At 40.4% G+C, this 26167-nt stretch overlaps 1 protein-coding gene across 8 annotated transcripts in view; it reads left to right on the top strand.

Moving 5' to 3' along the window:
- Nucleotides 1–26167, top strand: part of LOC118206696 (two pore calcium channel protein 1-like) — a 134099-nt gene that overhangs the window by 68806 nt on the left and 39126 nt on the right. For all 8 annotated transcript variants that reach the window (XR_004761229.1, XM_035379676.1, XM_035379677.1 and 5 more), the window contains exons 13-17: nt 22543–22591; nt 22767–22830; nt 23150–23194; nt 23535–23591; nt 25916–25969. Coding sequence is in view for 7 of the 8 variants with exons in the window: in XM_035379676.1 (XP_035235567.1) it covers nt 22543–22591; nt 22767–22830; nt 23150–23194; nt 23535–23591; nt 25916–25969 (269 nt within the window). In the remaining variant the exon portion in view is untranslated. The remainder of the gene's footprint in view (nt 1–22542; nt 22592–22766; nt 22831–23149; nt 23195–23534; nt 23592–25915; nt 25970–26167) is intronic.

Genomic DNA, 26167 nt, shown 5'->3' with positions numbered 1-26167 from the left:
TGAGATCTGAAAATAGTTGAAGAAGATATGCTTATTTGAATGTTGGTACTCCTAAAATCAAGTAGCAGAGAAAATCCCCTTGAAAGATCTTGAACTTTTCACACTTCTCACAGGGAGATAATGGGTGGGAACAATAGCTAGTTAACTCCACCCCAACCACTCCCCCACTAGAGTACCTGTAAATCCTTGCCCATTTAGGGGTTACCCTATTTAAAGCTTTATAACTCCAGATGTGAACACCACAGAGACTAGAAAAATGTCTTAAATGAAGCAATACATTTGTACCATTTATAATACTAGCTTAGATTACTTTATATTCATAATTTTGTAAGAAATAAAGTGCCACAAATGCAATGGTCAAGGCAAAAAATCTAAAATGAATTTTTTTAGTTCGCAGTGAAATACTGGGAGATTGCGGGTTAAAGTATACATGTCCTGGATCAAAAACTTCTTGACCACAAGTTCATAAAATCTAAGGGTGGATATGTAGAACTACTAAAGATCTATGAAGCAAAAACTAAGCAGTGTACCCAGCATCTCCAAATCTACCCAAAATGTATAAATTATTAACACTGGTCTAAAATAGCTAAGGGTCCAGAAACAAATCCAAAATCTCTCCAAAAAGGAATGTAATGCTTTTTGTCCATTGTAAAGCATATGAGCCCCTTATGAAGGTTTAAGATGAAACATAGATATAATTTAAACATAATGCAAACATATAGTCACAGAATGCTGCACAGTACCTAAATGTGTAATAATTAACTCTTGTATGTAGCCTATTTCGATACTCTGTACACTCGTATGTTTTCTTGTATGGGAATGGGACGATATAAAAACATTTTTCAGCCGTCCACCGGCGTTTTGGCAATGTTTCAACACTCTCCTCATCACTGTTGTATGCGTCACAAAAACCATTACGCTACTAACTAACGCTTACATTACAGTGTGAAATATCCACATTACATAATACCACTAACCTATTTAAAGACACTCAATTTCTAAAATAACGTAGCCTAATAACCGAAATATTTTGAGCAGTAATACTTACATAGCAATGATGAAATCTTATCTATGTTCAGTAGAGGGAGACAGAGACAGTAAATCAATGACAGTTATATCCGCTTCTGTTTTGCTCCAGAAAACGATGTCAGATAGGTCTATCAGCAAACATATGGCTTAGCTATGCCCAGAAGTCCTCAATAATAATGGTATTTTCCAAGGAATTATGAAAAATCGTTGACAACGTTTCGTTAGGTGCAACGTCTTTTAATGCTACCATATAGAGCGAATGCCATGGTAAGAAAATGTTCGGTTATGCTAACCTATAAAACGCTATTCCAAAAGCAAAATTAGACATGTTATACATCGTTAGAAAGCTTATACTCTCACCTACTGATTGAGCGTCCGCCATTTTAGCAACCTCACACAGTAAACAAACATAGGCTACTACCACACGGCTTTATTTATGGGCGGTGGCTTGACCGAAACAAAGTGACAATAGCCAACGAAATCAAACATGCTAATTAAACTGCACCCCCATCACGCCTCCAAAACCCAGCTGTAAGAATCACTAAAACAAGCCGACTTTGCTGACAAATTAGTGACAAAAGACAAAAAAGTATTTAGTGACCCTAAAAATGTTGTTTATTCTATTGAGTGACTTCTTCAACACTTTAACTTTCGTAATATGAAAAAAAGGAAAACAGTAAAAAAAAAATTAAAAAAACCTTTTTTGCCTCCTAGCGCAATTTCAAGATTTGCGACTTGCGGACCTTTTCTCCAGCACCCGTCACATATGTACGGGTTCCTTGACGTGCTGATAGCGACCACCCTTTCTCGTATTAATCTCAAATACGCAAGATAGGACACTTATACAGTATGCTAGCAAATTTATGTCAAGTTCCATTCATTTATATGGGGTGGTTGATACACGTCCCCTTAGCAACCAAAAGCTAGTGCTGGACCACCTCTGACTTATTTGCCGGCACAGAAAAAAATCGCGAAAGTACTGAAAAAATAACCAATGGAGGATAACAAGTACATTTTTTCCTACATAACTAGGTACAGGTTGTTACCGATATTTCGCCGATTTCATATATATTTGCAAATCTGTTTACGTTTTTCTGTCTGTCAAACGAAAGTGGTCGATTATAGGTGCTCTCACTCTAGCTATGGCATGTCATCACCTCTGTAATGTTATTTGTTGTCCTCCGTGTGTCAGTACATCTGTATCGGTGGTTGTAGCTGTGTGTCCTTAGCTCCTACTCATGCGTGCAGAATCAGAATCAGAATCATGTTTTATTGCCAAGTAGGTTTTCACATACAAGGAATCTGTTTTGGTCTGGTGATGCATAACAGTGAAAATAAAATAAAATGAAATAAAATAAACATAGTGCAATAACATAAACATAGTGTGAACAATAAACAATAGTGCAAGGGGACAAAGTGTTAGAATAAGTACAGGTGCTATGTCTGTTTGGTGTCCGTGGGGGTCCCGGGCCTTGTTGACCAGGCCAGCTGCAATTGGGGAAAAAACTGTTCTTGTGTCGTGAGGTTTTGGTCCTGATGGACCGCAGCTTCCTGCCAGAGGGGAGTGTTTGAAAGAGTTTGTGTCCAGGGTGGGAGGGGTCGTTGGCAGTGGCAGCAGCGTACCAGATGGTGATGGAGGAGGTGAGGATGGACTCAATGATGGCGGTGTAGAAGTGCACCATCATTGGCATTGGGAGGTTGAACTTCTTCAGCTGCCTCAGGAAGTACATCCTCTACTGTGCCTTCTTGGTGAGGGAGCTGATGTTCAGCTCCCACTTGAGGTCCTGGGTGATGATGGTGCCCAGGAAGCGGAAGGACTCCACAGTGTCGACTGGGGAGTCACACAGGGTGATGGGGGCAGGTGGGGCTGGGTTCTTTCTGAAGTCCACAACCATCTCCACTGTCTTTAGAGCGTTGAGCTCCAGGTTGTTTTGGCTGCACCAGGACACCAGATGTTCAATCTCCCTCCTGTATGCAGACTCATCCCCACCAGAGATGAGCCCAATGAGAGTGTCTTCAAACTTCAGGAGCTTGACTGACTGATGACTGGAGGTGCAGCTGTTTGTATACAGGGAGAAGAGTAGAGGGAAAAGGACGCAGCCTTGAGGGGAACCGGTGCTGATGGTCCGGGAGTCGGAGACGTGTTTCCCCAGCTTCACGTGCTGCTTCCTGTCAGACAGGAAGTCGGTGATCCACCTGCAGGTGGAGTCAGGCACATGCAGTTGGGAGAGGTTGTCCTGTAGTAGAGCCGGGATGATGGTATTAAAGGCGGAGCTGAAATCCACAAACAGGATCCTGGCGTAGGTTACTGCAGTGTCCAGGTGCTGGACGATGAAGTGGAGGGCCATGTTTACGGCATCGTCCACAGACCTGTTGGCTCTGTAAGCGAACTGCAGGGGGTCCAGGAGTGGGTCCGTGATGGTTTTAAGGTGGGACAGTACAAGGCGCTCAAAAGACTTCATTACCACAGAGGTCAGGGCGACGGGTCTGTAGTCATTGAGTCCTGTGGTCCTTGTTTTTTTGGGGACGGGGATGATGGTAGAAGTCTTGAAGCAGGCTGGTACGTGGCATGTTTCCAGTGAGGTGTTAAAAATGTCTGTGAACACCGGAGACAGCTAATCAGCACAGTGCTTCAGGGTGGAGGGAGAGACAGAGTCTGGTCCAGCTGCTTTGCGGGGGTTCTGTCTCTTGAATAGTCTATTAACGTCCCTCTCCAGGAGGGAGAGAGTTGTCATTGTGATAGGGGAGGTGGAGGGGGCCTCTGAGGTGGGCAATTGTGGAGAGGCCTGGGCCCCTGCTGAGATGGGGGAGGAGGAGCTGGTGGTCTGGAGCTGGTGAATGGAGTCACGGGGGATGGTGTCAGGACTGTCCCATCGTCTTTCAAATCGACAGTAGAACTCATTCAGGTCGTTGGCCAGGCGCAAGTCATTAGTGGAGTGGGGGGCTTATGGTTTGTAGTTGGTGATCTGTCTGAGGCCCTTCCAGACAGAGGCTGAGTTGTTTTCTGAGAACTGCTGTTGAAGTTTCTCAGAGTACAGTCATTTAGCATCTCTCACCGCCTTGCTATACCTGTATTTAGACTCTTTAAACCGGTCCTTGTCCCCACTCCTAAATGCTTCCTCCTTTGCCAACCTTAGCTGTCTGAGTTTAGCTGTAAACCAGGGTTTGTCATTGTTGTAACTAACCCTGGTGCGTGATGGTACACAGTTGTCCTCACAGAAGCTGATGTATGACGTCACAGCCTCTGTGTACTCATCCAGACTGTTAGTAGCAGTCCTGAAAACATCCCAGTCAATACAGTCCAAGCACGCACGAAGATCCTCCGTAGCTTCACTGGTCCACTTCTTAGATGTCCTCACAACAGGTTTGCAGAGTTTTAATTTCTGCCTGTATGCAGGAATCAGGTGGACTATGATGTGGTCAGAGTGTCCCAGTGCAGCGCGGGGGACGGCGTGATAGGCACGGTTGATTGTAGTGTAACAGTGATCTAAAGTGTTCTCCTATCTGGTCTGGCATTTAATCAGCTGGCGGTATTTAGGCATTTCGTGGCTGAGATTCCCTTTGTTAAAGTCGCCGAGGACAATAACGAAAGAATCCGGGTTTGTCCGCTCCACACACAGTATCTGGTCGGCGAGCATATGCTGTGCCTCCTGCATGAGGGCTTGCGGTGGAATGTAAACACCGACCAGAATGAATGAAGCGAACTCGCGGGGGAGTAGAAGGGTTTACAGTTAATGAAAAAAGTTTCCAGAACAGGAGAACAGTGCTGCATAATCACTGTAACATCTTTACACCAGCCACTGTTAGTATAAAAACAAATACCTCCACCTTTCATTTTGCCGGAGAGCCCTATGTCGCGATCCGCTCTGAATAGCTGAAAGCCCGCCAGCTGCAGTGCAGAGTCCGGTATTGATCCACACAGCCAAGTTTCCGTGAAGCACAAAACGGAAGATGAAGAAAAGTCTCTGTTCTTCTCCACCAGTAGCTGAAGTTCGTCCAGTTTATTGCACAGTGATCGCACGTTAGAGAGAAATATTCCCGGTAACGGAGTGCATAGACCGCGTCTGCGGAGACGCACGAGCGCACCGGCACGTTTCCCTCTCCTCCGGCGTTTCACTACGTGAACAAGGGTGAGCGTACCTTTGACCAAAATGACCAGTAATTCCACAGATGAGAAAGTTGGGAAATAAATCCACAGAAGTTGTTTCCCTGATATTCATGAGCTCTTCTCTGGTGAAAGAGATACTATCGCTAAACACTGAATTTACAAACAAAACAAGGCAAAACAATGTGCACCAACACACCGCGGCGCCATCTTAGCATAACAAATAGCATCCGTACGCGCTAACTAGGTTAACTAAAATAGGTGAAACGCTAGCATGTTAGGGTTAGCTAAATTAACATTAGGCGATAAAGCTGTGCTTAAAATCTTGTGCCGTACCACCTGCACATGCGTCCTACTAAACGAAGCACCACCTGCGCATGCGTCCCACTAAACGTCCCTCAAAGGTTGTCCGTGAGTGAGTGACCACAATTTTCCATGCATAGCCTACGGCGGCAATACTGCCTGTGCGCCGTGGGAAAAATATTCATGTTTTTCCCTCTTGTATTGGCTACCAAAGGAAGAATAGTTGCACATTGAGAGACAACATACCACAAGATTATTATTATTATTACTATTATTATTATTATTATTATTATTATTAGGGGTCCAAGCAGCAACACTGCTGGAACCCTATTGTATCTGTTAGGATTATTATTAGCGGTCCAAGCAGCGAAGCTGGTGGAACCCTATTGTATCTGTTAGGATTATTATTATTATTCTTATTATTTTTCTCTGCTAAAAGTGTCTGAGGCTCAGCAACCATAAGTCCTAGAGCAACCAAATTTGGTAGGTGGGTTCCTATGGCCCCCCACTACTCAGGCACTAAAATCACCTATGTCGGCCAGATGGTGGCGCTATAACAAAGGGTCATGCGTAAAAGGCCATAACTCCCACACCATAAGTTAGATCAACACAAACCTTCATCGACCTATGCATCTGAACGTGCTCTACAACTTTACCATTGGCACCACCTATGTCCGCTATATTGTTTGCCTGCCATTTTGACTTTTTCGTTGGGGCGTAGAAGCTTTCTCCGCTAAAATGTCTGAGGCTCAGCAACCATAAGTTGTAGACCAACCAAATTTGGTAGGTGGGTTCCTATGGACCCCCACTACTCAGGCCCTACAAATCACCTATGTCGGCCAGATGGTGGCACTATAACAAAGGGTCATGTTTAAAAGGTCATAACTCCCACACCGTAAGTCAGATCAACACAAAACTTCATCGACCGATGCATCTGAATGTGCTCTACAACTTTGCCATTGTTGGCGAGCGTCTATGTCCGCCATATTGTTTGCCCGCCATTTGGACTTTTTTTATTAGTTTGGGTGCGAAAGAGCTGGAGCTCCAAATCTAAGTGTTATGACATCGAGTAAACTTCTTTACGGCAAGCGACATCCATGGTGACGCAAGTAATCCGACACCATAGGGTCTAGTTTTTATCAGTGAGGGGAGGGTCTGAACGTCGGGGAAGCAATGGAAGACAGTGCCAGCCAGAGTGCATGCTAGGCTACTAAAAGTTTGTTAGTAAAAGCTTTTTGAGAGGATGAATAATTACTTTTCTTTGGCATGGATCCATTTGAAGACAGCATCGGGTGAGTTTGTTTAGTCTTTAAATATGTCATTATGCTGAGAAATAGCTAAACCATTTTATTGATAGGTTCTGAGTTTCTGTGCAAACGCGCAAAAACACGCTGGTATAATAAAACAATGATGGCAATAAATATATAGTCCGCTTCGTTTCGTTGCTACCATAACATAATAAACTATGTTGTGTCTACAGCTGCAGTTTCTCGCTGCAATTACTAATATTGAATATAAACAAAAGACGCAATTTATGCTGTAGTAAATAATACTACTTAAATAAATAATACGGTACTCTGAGCGCAATATGCAGGTAGCAGGGATGGGTGAGTTCGTTTAGTCTTTGAATCCGTCATTATGCTGAGAGAAATCGTATTCTCAATTTAATCTCTAAATTGACTATAAGATTAGGGTTGTAACTAGGTAGCTGTTTCGTAGGTGACTTAATGCACTCGTCTTAATAATTGCTTGTATTTTTGCATAGACTGCGTTGTTGCTGTTCTTGTTTGTGTTAGTGTTAATCAGTTTAACCTACAGGATCCAAGTTGAACTATGCGGTTGTTCCCTGCACTTGGAACGGTACTTCTCTCTAGGGTTTTCGACACACTTGTTCCTGGTTATGATTATACACTTTGTTGTACATCGCTCTGGATAAGAGTGCCTGCCAAATGCCTGTAATGTAATGTAAGTGTCTGAATAAATAATACGGTACTCTGCGCGCAGGTAGCATGGATGGCGAGTTGGTGTTTCGTTTCTTGCTACTAAATGTTTGTTAGTAAAAGCTTTTCGAGAGGATGAAGCATTACTTTTCTTTGGCATGGATCCATTTGAGGACAATATCGGGTGAGTTCGTTTAGTCTTTGAATCCGTGATTATGCTGAGAGAAATCGTATTCCGTAGCAACAAGATAAACCCGACATTAGCCCTAAAATATGCCAATACAGCAGTGAAAACGCTGCTCACTGAATAACGAAATAAACGAGATAAAAGTTTTTTTTAATTATACCATGTCATTCTACAGTCAATATCTGGGACTAAACATTGAATAAATATACAATATTACCATTGGTTTTACGCGTAGAGATGTCCCTTTTGCAACTGAGTGGTCATATATTGTCTTGGACAATCTGTTTGTGAAATATACACGCATTTGTGACGCCTGGGTCTGCTACCTTCAAAAATAGCTGTGCGTAATACCACACCTGTTGCTTACGGCGTTGTCGCTGTTTTTAGTACAATTTGGCTTGATTGACAATTCATTTATTCAGTAGGTGAGAGTATAAGCTTTCTAACGATGTATAACATGTCTGATTTTGCTTTTGGAATAGCGTTTTATCGGTCAGCGTAACCAAAAATTTTCTTATATGCCAGTGTCTGAATAAATAATACGGTAGGCTACTCTGCGAACAGCACGCAGGTCGCGAGTTGATATTTCGTCTTTTGTTTCGTTTTTTCTCAATGTCCTATCTATTATTTCAAATGTGTATTATTATTCTATCTGTCTCTGAGGCGCTCTGAAATGTGCATTCTCTGCTTAACCTGAGCAATGGATTGGAATATGTGTCTGACATAGTGTTGCACGGTATACCGAAACTTAAGCACTTTTTCGGTGCTTAAAAAAAAGAAACTTCGGTATTAGAATTTTCCGACATTCGGTAGTTTTGTGTCAAATGTATAAGCCAGGGAAATGTGTCTCACGCATTACTGATTGAGAGGATGAAAGGTGTAAATTGTCAGAATCTTCACTCGATGGCAGTAGCAACTAAGGTTGTCAAGTGAGGTGACTTGCGCTTGTGCACACAGCTTGTTGATACAGCGCAAGCTTCGACTCAGTTCACTTCAGTAGCAATAGGTGTTCCAATTTGGAAATATTTTATTATAGATAGATGCTGTATTGTTATTAAAATATGCTGTTTTTAAATCTATTTAAAGGTGAAAGACCTTTTAAAGATTATTTAGTTTACAACTGTTTAATTTTTTAAATATATTTAATATATTTTTCTATTGTTTAGTGTTGTAACACTATAGGCCTATGCTTATTAATATGTTGAAGAGGCTTCAACTTAAAGGTTGTTAATAAATCAGGTTGTTAATAAACCATGAATTCGAAAATGAGGTCATGAGATGAGATTGTTAGGTACCGAGTATCGAATCAGCATGGTTTAAGTTTCAAGTATCATTTCAGTATTGAGTATCGTGATACTAAACCTGGTATCAGTGTCAAAGTCAAAATTTTGGTATCGTGACAACACTAGTGTGACGCCTTTTTTAGTTGCGGCATAGAAACACTGCAGCTGTACATACACGCCGGACCATCTAAGTGTTACGACATAGTAAAGGCCTTTACGGGAAGCGGCCAGGACACATCCATGGTGACGCAACTAAGTCATCAGACAGCATTTCTTAGCACAAATTTGGCCATAAGTCATCAAAATTTTACTACGTCAGACACATATTCCAATCCATTGTTCATCATGATATTCAGTAGATATGTTGGGTGAAGGTATATGATCATGAGGACAAAGCCATTTTAAAATCGCTCCATAGGGGGAGCAATTGTGCCAATGCTTGGACCCCTCCCAACGCCGCTTGTGGCTTTAATTATTATTATTATTCTTATTTTTCTCCGCTAAAAGTGTCTGAGGCTCAGCAACCATAAGTCCTAGAGCAACCAAATTTGGTAGGTGGGTTCCTATGGCCTCCCACTACTCAGGCACTACAAATCACCTATGTCGGCCAGATGGTAGCGCTATAACAAAGGGTCATGCTTTAAAGGCCATAACTCCCACACCAGACACCAGTCAGATCAACACAAAACTTCATTGACCTATGCATCTGAATGTGCTCTACAACTTTGCTATTGCGACCTATGCCTGCAATTAGCCATAAGTCATCAATATTTCATACAATCATCATAATATTCAGTAGATATGTTGGGTGAAGGTATATGATCATGAGGACGAAGCCATTTAAAAATCGCTCCATAGGAGGCGCAATAGTGCCAATGCTTGGACCCCTCCCAACGCCACTTGCGGCTTTAATTATTATTATTGTTGTTGTTATTACACATCGAGAGAGAATGTACCGCAAAATATTATTATTATTATTATTATTGTACAAGCGTACCACAGTAAATGCAGTCATCAAACAATAGGCTAAAGTAATATGAATATCATGACATTTTGCTGTGCCTTGTTATAAACTTCCAATGCAGCAAACCATAAAGAATCAGTGAAGAGCATGGCTTGATTTAAGGTGATAAGCAACAAAGATATAATTTCAATACTGGAATTCCAGTTTCAGTATAGCTGTCAAACTCACATAACTAGAGTAAACGCAGAGTATTCCAGTTAATGTATTAATGCAAGAAATGTGAGTACTGGTTAAGAAAATTGTCTTTTTACTATGTACTGTTAATAGGTGCAGCCTGCAAATATCCCAGGCCTATTGTTACTTTAGTGAGAGTAAAACCAACTCTGTGCCAGAGGAGATTTGTTACTTTCTTGTAAAATTGTACTTACTGTACTTTAGCAGAGAGAATGGATGTAGATGGTCATTATTTTGTCAGTGTTTGTGGTTGAGTGTGCAGAGCCAGAAGATTCTTAACCTACCGATTGATCATGCAGAATAGTTTACAGTAGCTTAAGTGTTACTAGCATTATATCAGTTCCTCCTTCAAGGACGTGCACTTGTTGTTTTCTTAATGTTATCAACCAGTGTGGGCCTAGAAGTACTCCAACTTTGATCAAGTAGGCTAAATGTAATCTACAGGTCATGCTGTATCATGCAAGTAACAGGGAACTTTGTTATTATTATTATTATTATTATTATTATTAATAATAATAATAATAATAATAATAATAATAATATAAATAATAATAATAGGCCTGTTATTATTATTTTTAATAATAATAAAAATAATAATAATAATAATATTGTATAATAATAATAATGCCATTATCATCAGCACTTTTAGTATTAAAATTTAACATATATTCCCATACTGAAGCATTAATGTTTTGTAAATTTTCATAAATGGGCAAGCTGAATGGTCAAGTCTGTCTGGTTAATAAAAATATGAAACTGTAAATAAGAGCAATTTCACCATTGTATAATTAAACATTATTTTGTAGCATACTTTGAAATTTGCATTTACTTGACATGATATAGGCTTTACTTATCAGACAGGAGCATCTCAATTGTCATTTAATTAGTCACTGGTCATCTATTTATTTAATTGCTTATTCATGCACAGTACAGGTGTGATGTTAAGCCACTTTGTTTTCTTAAGCAAATTGAGTAGGCTATAGCTTGCTCGCTGGTTTTATTTGTTTTGTAGCTATAAAGTCGGTCTGGATCTTCATTGTGTGGCCTTTTTTTTCTCCATATTTAGGTTAACGTTTAATGCCTTATTAAAAAAAAGATTTCCCCTATTGTATTGTCTGCCCATACATATCACTCAGAGCTTTGTGATGTACACTCACGAAAAGTTGGAATATAACTTTATTTGAATGTTTAATATTGTCTCTCAACTATTATCTGTCCATCACATGCTCTCATAAGTTCATATAAAATACATACATAGCACCCATACATTAACCATATGGTCTTTGAGTGAACTGTATTGTGCCATAAGCAGAATACTTTAATTAGGATGGCAGGTATGCCACCCAGGCAAGTTACACCTTAGTGGGCCATCCCCCATACCTATACAGCACTGAGAGATTGGCACTTTTCAGGGCTCCCCACAGGGCTCCCCACAATGACCACAGACTCTCAGCCCTTAAAAACATGAATTTCTGTATCTGTACCCCATTTCAACAGACTGAATTCACAACTTCACACGTCCACACAATAAAGCCCCAAACTTAGGGAATTTAGAGTTTTCTCCATTTTCCTGCCTGATTGTATCACAAATGCTCCCAGCCGACTAATATGTCTCCCCATTGGACATTTAACGTAAATCAGCCAATAAAAACAATGGAACAACTCCTTCACTAGTGGCTCACTGGGTAATGCGTCTGCCTGTAAGTTTTGGATGTGTGCCAGCTCAGGTTTGAGCCTCCATCGGACTCATGAAGACCTCTCAGTCATTACATTGCCTTGCTGGGTAACTCAAAATAAAACATTTCAACTATTGCTTCTTCATTATAACATTCGTAGCTCACTGGGTAACTGGCTCGTCTGTCAATAATTTTGGATGAGCGACACGCAGGGTTCACATCCCTCCTCGGACTCAAGATAACCTCTCGGTCATTATAATGCCTTGCTCGTTAACTACTAGTAAAACATTTCTACTGCTTTTGCATCTGTATAATCTTTGCAGTAAAGTAATTTATATTTCTGTGTTCATACAACTGCAAATTAAATATACCCACTCTTTACGCAATTCAGCATTTGGCATTTTCACCAAGTTTAACATCAGCTAGCTTGCTAACAAGATGACAGACCGACCATATAACAGTACAGATGGCTGTCTAATTCAACTGAATAAATAGGAATTGCCCTTCAGTTCGGTAAGTAACATTACTGGTCGTATAGAAACTCGCACAAGATACTGACTTCTTCACGACATTTAAAGCAAGATTCAAAGAACACCAGGTCAAGTTACTTGACATTTATTTAGGAAACATTGGGTAGCATTGCTTTGGAATAGAGCTTGTTTAATTTGTCAGCTAAGATTGGCAAGTAATTTGGCACAATTTTTTTTGTTGTTGCCATTTTTCTCCCATTTTCTCCCCAATTTATATATATGTTATACTAATTCCCTGTGTGGACCAGCCACAGTCCTGGTTGATGCGCTATCCTCTGTCGGTCTGGGGATGGTTTAGACTGCCACATGCCTCCTCTGATACATGTGGAGTCACCAGCCGCTTCTTTTCACCTGACAGCTAGGAGTTTCACTGGGAGAGCATAACGCGTGCGGAGGTTCATGCTATCTCCCCCGGATCCCCTCCCCGCTGGACAGGCGCCCCAACCAACCAGTAGGAGTTGCTAATGCAGCGATCAGGACTCATACCCTCACCGGCTTCCCACCCGCGAACACTGCCAATTGTGTTCGTAGGAACGTCTGACCAAGCCAGAAGAACCGCTGCCGGGGATTGAACCCGGCTCTCTGCGGTGGTAGGCGAGTGCTTGTACATCTACACTACCCAGACGGCCATTTGGCACAGTTTTGATATCAATAATTTTAATGGCAGGCCTAGATGTGAATGAATGACTTTTAGACAGTGCTTTGCATGTGTGAGTAACTTGGCATTTTTGTATGTTGAAAACGTGTTTTTCATCAGAACAGATTCTATAATCCGAGTGCATTCTATTTTTGTACATGTATTCACATCAGCACAAAATATACCAAGGTTACTTTTTGTATTTACCGTGCTGTGATAATGTGTATGGGCGGCATGGTGCGGCAGTGAGTAGCTATATTGCCTCACAGGTTTGAATCCAGCCTGGGCCTTTCTGTGTGGAGTTTGCATGTTCTTCCCATGTCTGTGTGGGTTTCCTCCGGGTACTTTGGTTTCCTCCCACAGTCCAAAGAAATGCCGGTAGGTTATTTGGAGACTCTAAATTGCCCATAGGTATGACTGTGTGAGTGAATGGTGAGTGCCCTGCGATAGATTGGCAGCCTGTCCAGGGTGTATTCCTGCCTCTTGCCCAGTGCACGCAGGGATAGGCTCCAGCACCCCGTACCAGAATGAGCGGGTATAGATAATGGATGGAGAGATGGATGATTATGCGTGTAAAGAAACAAAAATTGTAATTTTATCATGCTCCCTTACATATTTCACAATAAATGGATGGAAATTCACAATTACTTACCAATATATGTTTTCATATATCCCACCTTTTGTCATAGTTTAACCAAATCAAATTCATTCCTTGTAAAATGTGATACAAAAGAAGCAATCTACTTCACAAGCCTGATGTATCCTACGTAGTGAGCTTGTGCATGTTTTATCGAAAGTAAGTTTGTTGTCGGCGCAAGAGCGAGTATAATGCTCGTTCTGGACAGCGAATGGGTAAGGTTTCTTTACAGTAACCTCCAGCAACACACATTTTCACCAATTTCAGATTCAGATTCTTTAATGACCACACAGCCAAGGCTGGTGGAATTTGTGAGCGGTACAGAATTGTAAAAACAGCAGGGTCCCAACATTTAACTCCAACATCACGATAATTTCTAACACAATACAACAAGGGACATCCCAGACAATTTAACACAATACAGTATGAGACATAGACACAGAAGCATGACAGACAGCAGACGGGGACAGGTGATTAGCAGAGGGAGTTCAGAATTCTTGTGGCAGTGGGATAGAAACTGTTTTTGAAACGGGTTGTTTTTGTGGGCAATGTTCTGTGGCACCTTCCTGAGGGCAACAACTGAAAGACGTGATGTGCTGGATGAGTGGGGTCGGAGATGATTTTCCTTGTCCTTTTCACGGTCTGCTTATGGTGGAGAGATTCTGTTGATGGGAGGGGCGTACCAATGATTTTTGATGACCTGTTGACGATGCGTTGTAGTTTATTCCGGGAGCGGCTGTCCAAACTGCTGTACCAGACTCTTAAGGATGAGGTGAGGATGCTTTCTATGATGGCAGAGTAGAAACGGGGCAGAAGATGCTTTCTCACTCAAATTCAGTCTGAGATTGTATGGCCTACCGCATAATCATGTGTAAAGGTCACAGGTTTGATTCCCTGGTAGGACACTGCTGTTGTACCCTTGAGCAAGATTTCTACTTTATCTGAATTTCTGCAGTATATAGCCAGCTGTATAAATGCTATATAAATGCAATGTAAAAAATTGTGTAAGTCGCTCTAGATAAGAGCGTCTGCTAAATGCCTGTAATATAATGTAATGTAATGGGAATCGTGCATTGATGATGATGTAATTAGCAGGAAAAAGAAGGAGGAGGAAAAAACGCAAAATCCCCTAAGTTTGGGGCTTTATTGTGTGTGGACGTGTGAAGTTTGTGAATTCTATCTGTTTGCATGTGGTCAGAAGGTACAGAAGTTAATGTTCTTAAGGGCTGTGAGTCTGTGGTCATTATGGATATTTCTGTAGGAAACCCTGAAACGTGCCAAACTCTCAGGTGTATAGGTATGGGGAATACTGCCCCACCAAACCGTAACTTGGCTGGATGGTATACTTGTCATCCCAATAGTTATGTATATCGTGTTAGGGAGCAGTAGAACTACATGTAATGGAACTACTAACTTAATTAAATTTCCCTCTGGCATGTGGTAGAAAAATTATCAGAAACAATTAGCTTTCAAGTAGCATGGTAGTGTGGACAAAGCTATGTTTTGCCTCTGCAAAAGCAAGACCAGCTTTGAAAAATGAATTTAAATGGTAAACATTTTTAAATAAATAAAATAAAAAATAGACACATAGGTCTGTACAACTGTCTGGAGTTGGCATGTGGAACATACTCTCTGGCCACTTCAATCCAATCCAAGCAATCCGCTTGGATTGGAAGTCGAAGTCTGCCACAGTTTTGTGGAGTCTGCAGTACCATGCAGCCTCTCATCATTCTTTTGGTTAGATTTTGTTAGTTAGCTGCCAAGTTTTTTTGTAAAACGAGCCACGTTTTGTTAGTTTTCCTGAACAAACTATGCCATTTGGGGAGTGTGATTCTCAGTGTGATTTAGGCTTATGTTTTAGATTTTAGCCAGTTGATTTAGCTTGGTGAGTTTGTGGCTTTGGATTCATGAACTGAGAAAGTGTCAGAAATGTGTCTGGTTTGCTGAACCTCTCAGAGAGTGCAATAACATCCTAAGTGCAATAACATCCACAGGGGTCCTGGGGGTTTTCATTCCAACCTCAATCCCAAGAATTTTAACAAGCTGTTAATTTTTCTTAATTAGGTGCTTTTCTATGAGTTAGCAAGCTAATGCTGAAAGTTTCATGCTCAGATCTTCCTTTTGCTACCACCTCTATGTTTTGTCAAGAGACCATTCTTTCTGCCACCAATTTGGCTCCGCCCACAAAATATGTTATCAAAGTTTACTAACACAAAAATGGCTTATTGTTTAAGCTGAATAATGAGTTTTACAATGGTAAAGTAAAAAATATATTCGGATGGATAGGTACCTGCTTATTTCTGGGTTTCCTTTCTTCCATGTGTGGCCAGATGCAAGATAAAACACACAAGCGTGCCATAATACTGAATGAGGTAATGCTTCAGAAACAGAATTGTGCTTTTGGATTGCGGATTTGTATTTATGGTCATGGTCCGCTTCAACCCTGTTCCTCCCCTGCCTATGCCTTGACGCTGCCTGTCCCTCCTGATATATCACTCGGCCCCTCTAAACTGCACTATACTGAACTAGAATTTTGTTGTCTATTCTTCCTGTTAGCTATTACCTCAACTGTAACATACCTAAACCGTGTCATTTGCTGTGATATAGATCCCTTATTGAATTGAATTGAATTCATAAATATCCATGTATAAATATGCAAGTACTGAGATGTTGTGGCAAGAGAGTATTGAAAAATGATTTATTAAAAACTGAAAACTGATTTATCTGCCATAATACTTGCGGTGCCAGTATTGGGGCCTGTAGCATTTGACTTGTTTTGCTTTAGTTTTGTTTTGTGAGTGTTTTTCTTTTTTTTTTTGGTGTATGCTTTCACATGTGGCTTAAGATAAATTTTGCACGTTCTTTTAAAAACCAACATTGTGGATTGGCTCATTCACCCTTTTGACAGGCCCTTACGTTTTGGCATTGACTTATCGACTTGATACAGAAGTATCGGTTCTTGTGACATCCTTAATATGACTTTCAAACAGAAGGACATCCACCTTTTTTCCTCCATTGAAATGTTAACAAATGTTTATTAAAGAGCTAAGCTTACAGTCAAAACATTTTGTCAGAGCTTTAAAATGCACAAGTACATAAATCTATAGCTCATCGTACGTATGTGGGGAGGGTCACTCATAGAAAACGGCTGTGGTAATCAGCTTCATGTCCCCCCTTTTTATTTACTTGTACCTCCTTCTATATTTCAGACAATGGACATTCATGATAGCTCAGCCTGATATCCCATTTATGTGTTTTTATAGGATTATAATTCAATATAAAATGTTTTAAAAGTTGATTATTTTTGACATTTGTGATGTTTACTGTTTTGAAATGTGAATGTATTTTTGCTTTTATACAGATGTAAATCACTCTGAAATGTAATGAAAATAAAATCCAAAATATGAAGCTGACTTAATATGAAGCTGATTACCACAGCTGTTTTCGATAATGAGTACCCCACATAGGCATGATAATAGTTACAGTGGGCTCTAGAATTATTGGCACCCTTGATAAATATGCACAAAAATGTTTTTTTTTTAAATGCTGAACTAAAAAATAATTGACATATGCTTTATTTTCCAACATGTGTAAACTAGTGTGCTTGATTAATGATTCATTGGAATCAACCAAAGTCTTAAATTTTTTTACATAAAAAAAATATTTCCCCAAAAAACAGGTTCCACAATTATTGGCACCCCTGGTTTAATACTTTGTGAAAACACCCCTGGCAAAGATGACAGCCATGAGTCTTTTCTTATAATTTGTTAGATGTTAGAAGTTTAGAGAACACATTTGGAGAGATTTCTGACCATTGCTCCATGTAGAACTTTTCAGAATCATTGATATCATTGGGTTTGCGCTTATGGACCCCCCCTCTTCAGTTCAGACCACAGGTTTTTGATGGAATTTAAGTCTGGAGACAATGGAGATGGCCATTGGAAAACATGGATGTTGATTTCACTTAAGCATTTTGATGTATGCTTGGAGTCATTGTCCTGCTGGACAATCTACCTATGACCAAGTCCTAGCTCCTTAGCAGAGACAACCAAATTTTCTGCCAGAATTTCCTGGTACTTTGTTGAATTCATTGTGCCATTGATCTAAAATAGTGCCCCGGGAACACTGCCAGCGAAACATCTCCAAGATATCAATGACCCACCTCCATATTTGACTATGGGTGTGAGGTGCATCTCCTGTATGCATGCTCTTTTGCCGCCAAACATGTCGATGGTGTGTATGGCCAAAACGTTCAATTTTGGTCTCATCTGACAGTAGCACTCTCTTCCAGTCATAATTCCAATGAGGTTTGGCAAGCTCCATATTCTTGGGTTTGTTTATTGTGCTCAGTAAGGGCTGTCTTCGTGCCACCCTTCCAAAGAGTTAGTTGGTATGGAGGTGCCATTTTATGTTTTTTTTTTAGACTTGTTGATTGCAAGAAACAAACCAATTTTTCTGCAATTCTTAAACAGTGATCCTTGGGTTATTAATATCCTCCCTCGCCATTTTCCTCACCGTCCGTGGGGACACCATGCACTTGCTTCCTCTTCCTGGCAAATTTGCAACCATTCCATATTATTTACACCTTTTTATTATTGCCCTTACAGTGCTAAGTGGTATGTTTAACCGTTTGTCTTTTTTTGTACCCATTACCAGACTTGTGACGATAAATTATCATCGGTCTCTTCTGAATTGACAGTTATTTGGCTTTTCCCATGCTGATGGATGACAAAGGGATTTTGTATGTTTGTTACCATTTTTATTCTCTAGTGAAACTGGAAGTGATGGAATGACACAATATAGTTCATTTAGACTGAGATGAACTAAATTAAGTAAAATTGTATTGCCAATTTCATTTTGTTTGATTTTACTTACAATAATTATTAAGGGTGCCAATAAAAAAAAACTTTGAAGCATGAGAGTAAATGCATTCAAATAAAAGTATATAGTTCTCCCATATGTTTGAACATAACATATAGATTATTATCTGTGTCATTTATTATATGCAGCCTTTTTTATTCATTTTTTTAAGGGTGCCATTAATTCTGGAGCCCACTGTATAAAGGCTTTGTGTATCTGTGGTTTTACATAATTTAAGTATATTTAAGGGCATTTTAGTTCATTTTAACTCAAATGAAGTACTGGTATGTGTGTCAGTACTCCTAGAAGTATATTTAAAACAAATTTTAAGTGTATTAAAATGTGTTTCTTAGAAACTTTATTGCAACAGACGTTGTTGCAGTTTAGCATGTAAACACAGTTAAATATATTTAAGATATGTTTAAAAATTACTCAAATATAATTTAAATGCATTTAAGTTCCATTACATTATTCCAAAATAATGAATTTAAGTATATACATAAAAAATATGTTCCTCTATTATTATTTTAAAAATGTGTTTTTACTCAGGTTCTGTTCTTACTCTAATATTAAATTTTGTCTAAAGATCTGAAACCGTTCAGTATGTCCAATATGCAATAATGGAGGAATTCAGGAAGGGGAAAATACTTTTTCACAGCACTGTATACCTTTTAGAAGTACACTTAAGTGCATTTTTTTCACTTGGGAAAATAAATACATGGAACGTGTGGATTAAGGTATCTTTATGGTTTTATGAGTGCAGTGCTATTGTTCACAAAGTGCTCACAAGTTAGTTCATTCATACCCCTTTCCAAAATCTCTTTTGATGAATAAGCTTTGCATGGCTGCCTTTTTGCCAGTGGTGTGTAACTGCGAGTGTGAATGGGTGAATGATAATGAGGGGGGCATGGCTTTTACATTCAGGCATAGCTATCAAGCCCAGAGGGTGAGAGAGAGAAGAGGTTACTAATACACTGGAAGGCATATTCAGTACTCAGAATGTCTTAGCAGATATTGAGATAGAGGATAAAGAAGTACTGGATAAATTACATAAACTAATGGCAAAGATGGCGGGCCCTGGTGGCATATGCCCAAGGGTACTCAAGGAGTTAGATGAGATCATTTGGAGGCCTGGAAGCAAAGTAATGTAATACCAATATATAAAAAAGGGGGCCGTACTGATCCAGGAAACCACAGGCCTGTGAGTTTAAATTTCACTACATGTAAAATACAGGAATATATCATTAGAGACAAGTTAGAAGTGTTTCTTGAAAATAACATCAAAAATGGTTAGCCAGCATGGTTTTTGCAAGGGAAGGTCATGCCTGACAAACCTTCTGGTATTTTTTGCGAATGCTACCAAGTGTTTTGAATAACCCAAGGCTCATGGTATTATATACTTAGATTTCCAAAAAGTATTTGATAAGATACCACATGAGCGACTTAACAAAATGGAGACAGTAGGAATTACAGGTATTTCAGACTCACGTCGTCCTACAAGGAGCTGGGAGTATAGGACTTGTTTCGGCAGGCGCGAGTCAGGCATACGGATAACATGGCCAGTCCATCTGAGCTGGTGTTGGGCGATGGTGGCAGTGATGGTGGGGATGTTAGCCTCCTCCAGGACGCTGGTGTTGGTGCGTCTGCCCTCCCAGCTGATTTTAAGGATTTTTCTGAGGCACCTCTGCTGTTGTGCCTCTAGTGCTTTCAGGTGCCTGCTGTACGTGGTCCAGGTTTCTGACTCATACATTAGGGTGGGCAGCACTACCGCTTTGTAGACCAGGACTTTAGTCCTGGCCTGGAGGTGGCGATTTTCAAAGACCCTTTTTCTCAATCTTGAGAATGCTCCGCTGGCACAGCTGAGGCGGTGGTGGATTTCTTTGTCAATATCAGCTTTGGAGGATAGAAGGCTGCCGAGGTAAAGACAGTGATCCACGTTTTCAAGTCTGGTGTTGTCAACGGATATAGCTGGGGGTAGAGCAGGAGTATTTCTCCCGGGTGGTGGCTGGTAGAGGATCTGAGTCTTTTTTATGTTAAGGGCCAGACCAAGTTGCTTGTATGCCTTGGCGAAAGCATCCAGAATGCACTGTAGGTCCTCCTCTGAAAGGGTCATGAGGGCATTGTCATTGGCATACTGCAGCTCTATGATGGATGTAGTGGTGGTTTTGATTTTTGCCCTGAATCTGTTGATATTAAGAAGTTGTCAGTCTGTTCTGTATGTGATTCTTATAACCTGAGGCAGATTCTCACTCGTGTCCCATATTTTGAGGAGCAGTGCATGGATGTGGCTGAGGAGATCTGGTCCACCTGCCTTCAGGACCTCAGCTGGGATTCCATCAGGTCCGGCGGCCTTGTTATTCCTCATCTTCCTTATGGCATCTTGTACCTCTCTTAGGCTGGGTGGTGCTCCCATGTTCTCCATTGTTGGTTGCTGAGGGAGTTGGTCGAGAGTCTCCATCTCAGCAGTGGTGTCCCTGTTCAGTAGATCCTCATAGTGCTCTTTCCATCTGTTTTTGATTGACTCATCATCCTTCAGCAGTGTTAGCCCATCTTTGGTGCGAAGGGGGTTTAGACCATATACCACTCTTATGGCATCAAAGAAACCTCTGGTGTCCTTTGAGTCTGCAAGCTGCTGGGTCTCCAGGGTCTTCTTCATCCACGATTGGTTCTTCATTTCCCTTACCCTGTATTGGACGGCTGCTTTTGCTTTAGCATGGGCTGCTCTTTTACACTTGCAGTTGATGTCGTTCTGCCAGATGATGAAGGTTTGCCGCTTGGTGTCGATGAGTTGTTGGATTGCAGAGTTATTCTCATCGAACCAGTCTTGGTGTTTCCTAGTTTTATTGCCAAGGATGCTTTTGCTGAGGTCAGTGATGGTGGACTTGAGCATGCCCCAGTGTGTTTCAATATCTTCTGGATATTCCTTGGGCAGTTCAGCACTGAGAGCAGCCTGAAGCTGTTGTCGGGAGGTGGTGTCACCCAGCCGTTCGATGTTGAGCTTTGGCCGGCTCTGTCTTTTTTTCATCCTTCTTTTCCGCATGAGACGGATGGACATAGTGGAGCGAATGAGGCGGTGGTCTGTCCAGCAGTCATCTGCACTAGTCATCGCTTTGGTGTTGAGCACATCACAACGGTCTTTGGTGCGGACAATTACGTAGTCAATGAGTTGCCAGGTTTTAGAACGAGGATGCATCCAGGATGTTTTGGATTTGTTCTTTTGGCGGAAAAGTGTGTTGGTGATGATTAGACTGTGTTCTGAGCATTTTGTTAGTAGTAGGATGCCATTGGAGTTTGTATTGCCAACTCCTTCTTTCCCGATTGTGTCTCTCCATAGGTTGTGGTTTTGTCCCACCCTGGCATTAAAATCTCCAAGCAGGATTAGCTTGTCTTCCTTGGGGACTTTGGTTAGAATATTATCCAGTTCAGCATAAAAGGTCTCCTTAACTTCATCCTGTGCATTGAGTGTTGGAGCATAAGCACTCACAACGGTGGCCTTTTGGTTGCATGCAAGCATCAGGCGTATGGTCATTAGGCGTTCATTTACGCCCACAGGGAGTTCGGAGAGGTGGCTGATGAGGCTGTTCTTAATGGCAAAACCCACACTATGGATCCTTGGCTCATCAGCTGGTTTTCCTTTCCAGAAGAAGGTGTATCCACCTTTCTCCTCCTTCAGCTGCCCTTCATCAGCTAGTCGGGTTTCAGAGAGTGCAGCGATGTCAATCCCAAATCTCTTTAGCTCCCTGGCGATTATAGCAGTTTGCCTTTTGGGTCGATCACTGGATTGATTGTCCATAAGGGTTCGCACGTTCTAGGCTCCAAAGTATAACTGTTTCTTTTTATTGCCGTCTTTTAAAAATTTTTTTTATATGATTCAATAAGCAAACTTTCTATGTCATGGTTAGTACACTTTCTTCGTACAGCAGTCTGTGATCATGTCAAACCTATATGCCCATTCTGTAGATAACATTGTTTAAACTATTCAATTAAATAATGTGTGCTAATTTCTTTGTGTTAGATACTATCTAGTCTGTAGGTAATCAAAGCACTAGGTACAATTTAGTTAGGAAAATGGTGAGCTGAATGGGCTGTTCTAATCATTATGCTATGTTATATTAATATAGTCTCATTATAATTCACACTATGGTCTTATGTTTCAGCCTAACAGATTTTTATAAATTCTATGAAGTGATTGGCCTAAAATGGAAGGTAGGTACTTTTCTTCTTTTGTTTTTGGTTGTGTGCATGCATGTGTGTATGTGTGCAATGGAATATGCATTTGTTTGTATTGTGGGTTGGGGGTGCCTTTCACTTTCACTACCTTATGGTTCCATGTTCCCCTACTGACTTCAGACAGTGTGTCTGTTTTTTGTGTGTGTTGTAGGCTCGGCGTAGTGGAGACCATTGGTTTGATGACCTCCCCCGCACCGCTTTGCTAATCTTTAAAGGTGACTCTCTCTGTTCTGGAGTCTGGACATAAAACCTATGGTCCATCAGTTTCCATAAGTGTGCATTAGTGAATTGGTAATATGCTGGAGTAGAGGATGTATGAGCATATGGGAAATTCTGTTTGGCGTTAAAACCACTTTCCTTCTACAAGAAACCTGTAATGGAGCCCCAGTCTGTGATATGCTGTGCACGTATCTGTAATGCAGCTTTTGCTGAACATAATGAACAACATTATTAGACACGGCGCACTGTGCTTTGTGATGGATTTATACGCTCTTCTGTGATACAGCTTTCATATAAGTTACCTCTCTTTTACAGGCATAAATGTCCTTGTGAAATCCAAAGCTTTTCAGTATGCAATGTGTAAGTGTAATTTTGATTAATTCATAAGTTTTTAAGCTCCTTTGTGGCCCAGTTATTACCATATTTGAAAACTCCTAAGATTGAATGTTTACTATTAATTGTATATTTTAACAATGGTGTGGTAGTGGTACTTATGTTGTAAAGTGTAGTGTAGTGTAGTATTTATGTTGTAAAGTGACGAACCGACCTGATGCCCACATCAAATCTGCATACCTTGTTAATTAAAAGGACAGGTGTTTGTTCTGAGAGTTATGAAACGCAGTGAAAGTACACATGTTTACGATATTCTACCCAAAAATCAGTGTTGAGTTGAAATTAAGTTTCTTCTCTTCCCTAACAGATGCTGTGGTTGCTGTCAACGGCGTGTGGATTTTAGTTGAGACATACATGTTGAACAGTAAGATGGGCCATTTAAGAACACTTCAGTGCATAAGTCATGACCAATTTTCTCAAGTGTATTAAATGTAAATTCTACTTTTATGAAGGACATCTACCAAATATTCATACAGATACATAGGAATTTTGTCCACCTTGTCACTGCAAAACAACTGAAATTCTCTCATTTATGTTTTCATATAATTCTGTATTAGACATGTAACTAGGTATGTAGTGCAGCAGATGAGGGGCCACTGGAATTGTGCCTTTTATGCTGCAAGTGCTCAAGTTTTTACACGGATAGAACAAGCAATAGGGAAGAATAGGGTCATTACAGATTTTTACCCACAATCTCTGTGGTGGCTGGACAAGAAATGTTTCTGTAATTATTCACATGATAGCTTAAAATATTTGTAGGAATGCAGACAAGGCTGCCAAATATTCAGATGTGCATTACATATACATATTTTAAAAATGTAAAATAAACAAGCACGAAACCGTCCAGACCCATGAATTATATATTGGTTGATTTTACGCGTTCATATATGGTAGTTGGTTGAAAATAGACACTTGATGCTACAATCATGATAACGACAATGACTGTGCTGTGAAGTTTAGGTAGCAAACAACAAGGCTCAATCCTTTTGACGTAAGTTACATAGAAACTATACGCTCAGATCGCGTAGTTTCACTCTCTGTGGCCAAGCGGAATCGATAACGTTTCAGAAAATATATAAAGTTAAAAGATTTCATTCCATCTTCTACTGGCAGTTTTGCCGTGGATTGTAGCTGTGTGTCCTTAGCTCCTACTCATGCGTGCAGGATAGCATCCGTACACGCTAACTAGGTTAACTAAAGTAGGCGATCTGTACACGCTAACTAGGTTAGCTAAAGTAGGCGAAACGCAAACATGTTAGGGTTAGCTAAAGTAATGTTAGGCGATAAAGCTGTGCTTAAAAATGTTGTGCCATACCACCTGCGCATGCGTCCTACTAAACGAAGCACCACCTGCGCATGCATCCCACCAAACCAGTGCCTGTGCGCCGTGGTAAAAATTATATAAATGTTCAAAGTAGCTATACAGATATCTAGCGTCAAAAGATATTTTGATTTCTTTGGTGATGTATGATGTTCCTTGGTTTACTGGTTTAAATGATATTTGAGAAATCCATTTTACGTTACAGGCAAGGAAACACACCCCACCAATTCTAATCAACTTACAGAATTGTGTGGGAATGCCAATAGAACACACATAAGCTGTGTTTTCAAATAATTATTTGATTTATCTAATCAAAATAAAACACCCATATCACCCATGTGCAAAAGTATTTACCACCTCAGTTACTCAATCAACCAATTAACCAAATTTAATTGATTAGATTCAGCTGATTGAACACAGCCAGCTTGATTGCTGGCTGCCATTTCTCTAGTGAAACACAAATGTTGCTATTTATAATCAGTCAATGGAAGATTTTGCATTAATCGAGCATATATCAGTATACACAGTAAACTTGAATAAATACTTCCCATCTTATCTTATCATGCCCATGACATTAATGCCTTATATTCCACCATCAGGGAAATGCTGGCAATGTTCTAGCTTTACGGCTTTTACTGAGCAGTTATGAACGCTTACGCTACAGTTTATTAAATTATCCTCATTAGAGAATAGCGCTAACCTCTTGAAAGGCACTCAGTTTCATTTTGAGTGTTAGGAGTTCTGAAAAAGCTGGCCTCAAGAACCCACCACGATAACAAAGATTTGCCATTAGCTCTCAGAATTATTAGCAGTCCATTAACTGTGAATTCAGAGCAAACTAGGGGTGGTTCTTACCAAAAGAGGGGAAAATGACACAGAGGCGTAGTAATCTACAGAAAAGCAGGCAGCTTCTGACTGCCTAGCCCAAGTTAAATGGCTTTTAGCGCAGTCTGCAAATAATGACCCTGAAGTCATAATGTTCTGAATCACACTGTAAGGCAGTTGTTCAAAATCTTACTTGCCAAACATGTCTGTATGTTTCGGTGTTCCCTCTTCTGAATTTGTTTTTCTGGTAAACTGTTCTTGTTTCATGTTGTAAAAAAAGCAGATATTACTTACTTGGGATGACAGTGTGCGCTTGTCTACACTCTCCTGAATTGATTGCAGAGACTGAAACAATATGAATGGCTTATGGATGTAATTAAGTTTTTTGAACTGGGGGAACATGGGGAAAAGCATGAAAAACTGTTATATTGATCCCCCTACATTAGTCCCAGACTATCCATAGTGAGATAGAACAGCTGTTAAAAGAAGTCTTCTTTAATGAGTCCTCACCAGAAATGTGTTTGTCAATGTTTCCTCTACAGGTGGATTCTCCTGGTCACGATTTGTACCCTGGAGTTACATAGTCTTCCTAACAAGTATGTTACCTAATTTCTAATAGATGAAACCACCAGCCCCTTTATCTATGAATAAGTATTGTTTTTTATTTTTTATTTGATGATGATTTACACCCATGTGATGATACTATTTTGACCTACTGCAGAATTCAGGCAGATGTGCGTATTTGTTTACAGTAGGAGTGCCCACAAATGGTTTAGTTCTAGTGGTCTAGGGTC

Source organism: Anguilla anguilla, chromosome 10, assembly GCF_013347855.1.
Source record: "Anguilla anguilla isolate fAngAng1 chromosome 10, fAngAng1.pri, whole genome shotgun sequence".
In the NCBI taxonomy this organism is placed as follows: Eukaryota; Metazoa; Chordata; class Actinopteri; order Anguilliformes; family Anguillidae; genus Anguilla; species Anguilla anguilla.
This window is presented reverse-complemented; position numbering and strand designations above follow the sequence as displayed.